At 37.8% G+C, this 7,449-nt stretch overlaps 1 protein-coding gene across 2 annotated transcripts in view; it reads left to right on the top strand.

Moving 5' to 3' along the window:
- Nucleotides 1-7,449, top strand: part of TTBK2 (tau tubulin kinase 2) — a 109,020-nt gene that overhangs the window by 79,114 nt on the left and 22,457 nt on the right. For both annotated transcript variants that reach the window (XM_014459498.1, XM_023757535.1), the window contains one exon: nt 4,655-4,871. In XM_014459498.1, the coding sequence (XP_014314984.1) occupies nt 4,655-4,871 (217 nt within the window). The remainder of the gene's footprint in view (nt 1-4,654; nt 4,872-7,449) is intronic.

The raw sequence follows: 7,449 nt of genomic DNA, 5'->3' as shown, positions 1-7,449 counted from the left end.
TTTTATTATGTCAAGGTATGATCCCTCTATTCCCACTTTGTTGAAAGCTTTTATCTTTTTAGAATGAAGGAATTTGTCAAATCCATTTTCTGGGGGAATCTACCTTAAAAAAAAATATTCTATCAAACATTGCAAACTAAGACAAAAGCCAAAATGGAATTAAATATGCTCATTCATTTGAAAATATGGATAACCACCTAAAACTAAGAATAGAAATAGATACCCCCACCTCTACCCAGTGATGGGTGGAAAAGGTAAAAGGGATTAAGAGTATAAATTGCCAGTTATAAAAAATAGTCACAGGGATATAAAGCATAGCATAGGGAATCCTATATAATAAAATCCTAATATGCTGAGAGTCTGACTGTTCAACTGTTTGACCAGTTGCTATGACACGCACTGACCACCAGGGGGCAGACGCTCCAACTGGTAAGTTAGCTTGCTGCTGGGGTCTGGCCTATCGGGACTGGGCAAGACAGGCCGGACATGTCCTAGAGCCCTCCCGCGGTCCCTCCCCGGCCCTGATTGTGCACTAGTGGGGTCCCTCAGCCTGCCTGCACCCTCTCGCAATCCAGGACCCCTCTGGAGAGGTCAGAGAGCCGGTTTTAGCCTGATCCCCGCAGGTCAGGCCGAGGGACCCCACTCTTGCACGAATCTGTGCACCGGGCCTCTAGTAAGTCTATAATATTGTCGTAACTATATGGTGTCAGATGGGTACTAGAACTATTGGGGAGGATCACTTTGTAAGGAATATAAATATTCACTGTGTTGAATACTTGAAACTAATGTTTATGTCAACTGTAATGGAAAAATTAATTTTTAAAAAATTATTTTAAAAAAAGAAATAGAGCCCTAACCGGTTTGGCTCAGTGGATAGAGCGTCGACCTGCGAACTGAAGGGTCCCAGGTTCGATTCCAATCAAGGGCATGTACCTTGGTTGCGGGCACATCCCCCGTAGGAGGTGTGCAGGAGGCAGCTGATCGATGTTTCTCTCTCTCATCAATGTTTCTAACTCTCTATCCCTCTCCCTTCCTCTCTGTAAAAAATCAATAAAATAAATTTTAAAAAAAAAGAAAGAAAAGAAATAGACCCCAAAAGGGGTGGGGTCAGGGAGAGAAAAAGGAAAAAGAAAACAGAAAAAGAAATGAGACTTGAAAGAAAAGGAAGAAAAACGGTATCTCAGAATTTAGTAAATTATAAAATACACAATGGAGAATATACTCAAATGAATATTTAATAAAAAAACATTGAGTAAAATTGGGGGGAAATAAAAAAATCGTTTAAAAGGGCTAGGGAAAAGGTAGTGCAAGTGGGAGGCAGACAGCGAAGGACTAGCTTTCCTTTTGTTAGTTGATTGGGTAGTTAACTTGGTCTCGTTTTACTGGTGAGGAATGGTACAAATACCTAGCATGGTGTTTATAAGTTGAAGTGCCTTTAAAAAGGCAGACTGATACTTGTATAATACATATTGGCCCACAGCTTAAAGATTGCACGGAATTTAAACTAGCTGAATTGAAAAAAAAAAAGTATTAGACCTACAAGCTTACCATTTACTATCTGGCCCTTTAAGAAAACATTTGCTGCCCTGGCTGGTGATCTCAGTGGTTAGAGCAGTGGTTCTCAACCTTGACTGCACATTAGAATCACCTGGGAATCTTTTATATATATATATAATTGATATTTTACAGAGAGGGATGGGAGAGGGATAGAGAGTTAGAAACATCCATGAGAGAGAAACATCGATCAGCTGCCTCCTGCACACTCCCCACCGGGGATGTGCCCGCAACCAAGGTACATGCCCTTGACCGGAATCGAACCTGGGACCCTTGAGTCCACAGGCCGACACTCTATCCACTGAGCCAAACCGGTTAGGGCTCTTTTTAAAATCCTGATTTCTGGGTCTCATCCTCCGGAAATTCTGTTTCTTTGTTATGGGGTGAGGCCACAACATTAGTAACAAAGAAACAGAATTTCCGGAGGATGAGGCCCAGAAATCAGGATTTTAAAAAGATTCCCAGGTGATTCTAATGTGCAGCCAAGGTTGAGAACCACTGGGTTAGAGATTCAGCCTGCACACTGAAGGGTCTTGGGTTCGATACCCAGTCAAGGGCATGTCCCTACCTGAGGTGCAAGTTTGATCCCAGGGCATGTGTGGGAGGCAGCCAATCAATATATCTCTCTCACGTTGATGTTTCTCTCCCCCCACTCCCTCCCTTCCACTCTCTTAAAAAAAAAAAAGTTTGCTGAAGTCTCTGTTTGCAAATGTTATGGAGGATAACTAGAAAGCCCTAGAGAATCATTGTTAAAGAGAAAAATATGATTATGTATGTCCCACAACTCTGAATTTCTTACTAGAAGAAGAAAGTAAGTTCAGGAGAAGGTAGGAGGATGTTTCAAATCAGAAGTCAGCAAACCTTGTCTGTAAAGGGCCAGATAAAAATGTGTGGACTCTGCTGTCTCTGCCTCCATATCGCTGCTGTTGTAGTGCTAAAGCAGCCATGGACAACATGGAAACGAATGAGTGTGACTGTGTGCCAAAATATGGTATTAACAGAAAATAGGGGAGCAGGCTAGGTTTGGCTCAGAAGCCCTAGTTTGCCAGCCCCTGACTTAGATGATGGGGAAAGGAATACGAAAAGGATGTCCATTCTTACTACTTTTCCAGTTCTCCCATACACCTCACTTTTTTTTTTCCTAATCTGCTTCTATAGTTTATATCTAGCCTGCAAACACAGACCATATACTAAAAATATTTTCACCATACTTTCTTACTCATTCTTATTCCTTAACATAATACTCTCACACATATTTTCTCACTCATTCTTATTCTTTAACATAATACTCTCATATATACTTTCTCATTCTTATTCCTTAACATAATTTCTCTGGAAAGGAAGTCTTACCTTTGTATCTCAAAATCCAGGTTTTGATCAGAATTTTAGGAGAAGAAAGAAAATAATGTAAGGAGTAAAAGTGGGAGAGTAAGTGCAGAGAGGAACCTGAGTTATGTGGAAGACAGCCTGTGTGGAGAGAATGGGAGAGCTCCTGGAAGTGTGTGGTATTATATTGAAGTCTAAGAGATACGAGGGAAATTAAGATAGAGTAAAAATAGCAGCAGTTCATAGGTGGAGAAGTGGAAGAAGAAAATGCCAAGGAATTGGTAGTTGGAAAGAGGCAAAGTAGTAGGCATGTGGGAAAAAGGATTTGGAACACCACTCAGTGATTAAAATGGGGGGAGGGGAGGATATGGGGCTAGTAGATTGAGCTTCCTGAACTCAAAACATTTTTCCTTTTGCCAGTGCTTTTCCTCAGGATAGAGGGAATTCTTTCAATAAATACTTAGCATACCATGTAACATATGTTAGTGTCTACTTACACCTGAAAAATCCTTTAATAGCCAATTTATTTCTTACCTTTACTTTTTTTAATTAAAATTTTCCCCATCACCATTTATCCCCTCTATCCCCTGTTCTACCTCTACCCATCCCCCTCCTGAACTTTACTTTTATAATCCTTTCATTTGAACTACTTTAGGCCAAACTTACCTTTTCAAGATGTTCTTAGTGTCAGAACTCCCAGGCTCTAAGTTTCTTTCCTGAGAGCCATGGCCAGTGCTTTTCTATATTACTTACCTCTAACCTATTGACAAGTCCCTGAAAATGACTGATCTTTGTTCTCACAGCATGGCATTTATGACATCTGGGCCAGGGTGTAATGCTATCCTTAGAGTGGTGCACTAAGTTGCCTTATTTTATCACTCATAATAATTATGTCAGTATAATCTAATGAAGACTTTTCTACTTTTAAACCTTCCAGATCACCTCTAGGAAAAGGTTTCATTGTGTACTAGATACTGTGTTCAGTCAGCAGTATTTTTAAAAATTGAGTAGAGTGTAGAGTTATGGAATGTTAGAGCTGACAGGGGCCTAATCTCTAGTGATAACAGAACTAGAAAAGCCTTTCATGGGCCAGAAGTCTGAGAGAGAGATGACCAACCATGTAAACAGGCATGAAGTTCCTTTGAAAGCAATATATATACAAAGTGCCAATTTATATTTTCTGTATCATTCCTGGTCAGTTCATGCAGATGGATAAACTGTGTAATTGCACATTTTCTAGTTCCCCCTAGGGGGCAAGAATTTCCTTTCGATTATGTCTCCTAGGGCCTTGCATGGAGTAGGTACTTAGTAAAAAGTCTGTAAATGAAAAAACAAATGCACATTTTACACTATTCAAAGCATAACTTAATTGATTTGATACCTGCTTATATCATTATTATTCTTAACATTTTCCTGTTTATAGTTTTTCTCTGAGAAAAATGAGTAAAAAACAGCAAATAAAAATTGAAAACTACTTCTTGGAAAATAGACCAAATGTTTCTAACTTTTAAAGTAATTATTAAATTAGTGAGTTATTATATTGGAATTTTTATTTTTAAATCAGGTTGAAAATTCTATTGATCAAAATGTAGATGTTTTATTTTGTAGAATTGTCACAGCCTGTTTCCAAGGTGTTGGGTTTTGTTTTGTTTTACTCTTTAATGATATATAGACTTCATCATTTAACTCCAGAAACAAAATGGAAAATAGTCTCATTGTAATTTTTGATTCTGGTGTTTTTAAGTTCTGCCTTTTCTTCACCCCTCATTTTTAGAATTGCTAATGCCACTCCCATCCCAGGGGACTTGCTTCGAGAAAATACAGATGAGGTGTTTCCAGATGAACAGCTTAGTGATGGGGAGAATGGCATCCCTGTTGGTATGTCACCAGATAAATTGCCCGGATCTCTGGGACACACTCATCCCCAGGAGAAGGATGTCTGGGAAGAGATGGATGCCAACAGGAACAAGATAAAGTTTGGAATTTGTAAGGTGTGTATTTCTTGCATAGGAAGTAATATCTTTCTGTGTACTTATTTTCTCCTATTGTAGCAAAATATAATGATTCTCAATTTTGAATGAGAAGTAGACAGTATTGCTAGTTATTTCTATATTTGTAATTGCAGTATTTTGGCTAATTTTGCCCAAAATATTGAAGTATGGATACCAGATATTAATCTTCATCTTGTATTTTATGAAAAAGATAAAGATATTTAAAAAAAACTAACTAGACCCTGAGAAAAAAGAAGAGACATCTATAGAACAGAAGTGAATAGTCTTTCTAAATAATGTGACAAGACCCCGGACTCCTTTGGTGTGGACTGATAGAGCTATGAGTACCCATTCTGAAAACTGTCTCAGATAGAGGTGGGGAAGGGAGAGTTGGAAATGGGAAGCATCACACAACTGTTTATGAGTTGACAACGTGGATGTTGAACAAATGACATGATTTTTTTTCTTCATTAGAATTGCAAGTAGGTCCACCTGTAAGTATGGGGAAAGATATAGATTTCTAAATTGAATGATTAATTTTTAGTAATCTTCCACAAATTTCTCTCTGATCTTACTGTTCCTCGTCATTTCCATTTTCATAGGAGATTATATGAAGATAAATGGTATGTAGGGGCAAGGAATTAGAAATCAGTTAGTTTTTGGTGCTTCCTATGTTTTAAGGTTTAATTGCAAAAGAGGTTAAGTTCATAGGTGTGTAAAATAAGACTTAGGGCTCATACCTGTTAACATGACTGATAGAAAGTTGGCTAGTCATGCTTTATGAATGAGGAATACATCTTGAAAAGAATCCTCTATAATCACTTCTGAGGCATTAACTATATACTTTAAAACAGTATATACTTTCAGTCATGGGAGTCATGTGCAAAAACTTTCTCTGTGTAGGTGTGATATGGTGCACGGTGGTCTGGCTATTAAATATGCATTATTTGGACTAATAGTAATCAGGAATAAGTAGTGAAAAAATTGTCAGACAGCTGTGGCTGTCTTTATGGCACCAGGAGCAAACTGTTCTCATGGTAAAAACAACAACAAAACACACACACACACACACACACACACACACACACACACACACAAACCCCCACACCTAGTTGCCAGCCCATATGGGTGTCTGTGTATATGAGAGAGTGAAATGGTACTTGGCATAAGTCTTAATTATTTAGTTTTCTTTCACCCATTATCACTATTTAATCTCTATTAGTTCTCTTCTATTTTTAATTCCATCCTTTAAAAAAATAAGATATTAGTGTTGTTGTACTTTCATACAAATAATGTTTACATTAATTTTTAAAAGATGTTTACCATTTCCTTGCATTTTTGGAAGTCCTGGACTCGTCTTTCTTATTTTTTTCTTTTCTTTTCTAAATCTGGACTCATCTTTCTTCCTGAAATATTTCCTTTGGAAGTTCCTTTAGTTGAGATCTTTTGGTAGAGACTCTCAATTTTTACTTAGCAGTAAATGTAATTATTTCAGCCTCATTCTTTTTTCTTTAATCCTCACCTGAGGATATTTTTTTTTCCATTGATTTTTAGAGAGTAAAAGGGAGGGAGGAGGGGGTGAGAGAGAGAGAGAGAGAGAGAGACATCAATGTGAGAGAAAGATATAGACTGGTTGCCTCCTGCACGTGCGTGCCCCGACTAGGGCCGGGGATCGAACCTGCTCTTGACTGGGAATCAAACCCTTGACCCTTCGGTCCAAGGGCCACTATTCTAACCATTGAGGAAAACCAGCCAAGGCTCAACCTAATTCTTTAATGATAGTTTATGCTGGATTCAAAGTGGATTTTTTCTTTCTTATTGGATTTAAAGTTCTTTCTTTCTTTTTTTATTTTTTTTTTTGATTGAACAGTCTTTTCATAAAATTCATCTTCAAAAATTACTGGAATGTCAAAGGTTAACTGAGCTAGTAAAATATTATTAGATGTATTTTTAAAAATATCCAACATCTCCTAAACCAGGTAACCTGTGTTAATAGCCTGGGTACATCCTTCTATGCCAGTGATGGCGAACCTATGACACGCGTGTCAGAGGTGACACGCGAACTCATTTTTTTGGTTGATTTTTCTTTGTTAAATGGCATTTAAATATATAAAATAAATATCAAAAATATAAATCTTTGTTTTACTCTGGTTGCAAATATCAAAAAATTTCTATATGTGACACGGCACCAGAGTTAAGTTAGGGTTTTACAAAATGCTGACACGCCGAGCTCAAAAGGTTCGCCATCACTGTTCTATGCTGTTATTCATGCTGATACAACCATATACAAACAAATACACATGCACATATGTTTTTTAGCTGGTTTGGCTCAGTGGGTTTAAAGTTCTTGACCGACAATTATTTTTCCTCTTGCTTCATCTATTGGTATAAAAAGTCTGCTGTCACTCTGATGTTGTTTGTGTGTGTTTGTGTGTGTGTATGTGAGAGTGTATAATCATTCCACCTGTCCTCCCATCCCAGCTACTTTTTAGCTTTTCTTCTTGTCTTGGGTGTTCTGCATTTTAACTACAATGTATCTACACATATATTTCTTTTTGTTTATCCTACTTAGGATGTT

This window comes from Myotis lucifugus, unplaced genomic scaffold (assembly GCF_000147115.1).
Source record: "Myotis lucifugus unplaced genomic scaffold, Myoluc2.0 scaffold_109, whole genome shotgun sequence".
Classification (NCBI taxonomy): Eukaryota; Metazoa; Chordata; class Mammalia; order Chiroptera; family Vespertilionidae; genus Myotis; species Myotis lucifugus.
The sequence above is the reverse complement of the archived record's forward strand: the minus strand, read 5'-3'. Positions and strand labels throughout refer to the sequence as shown.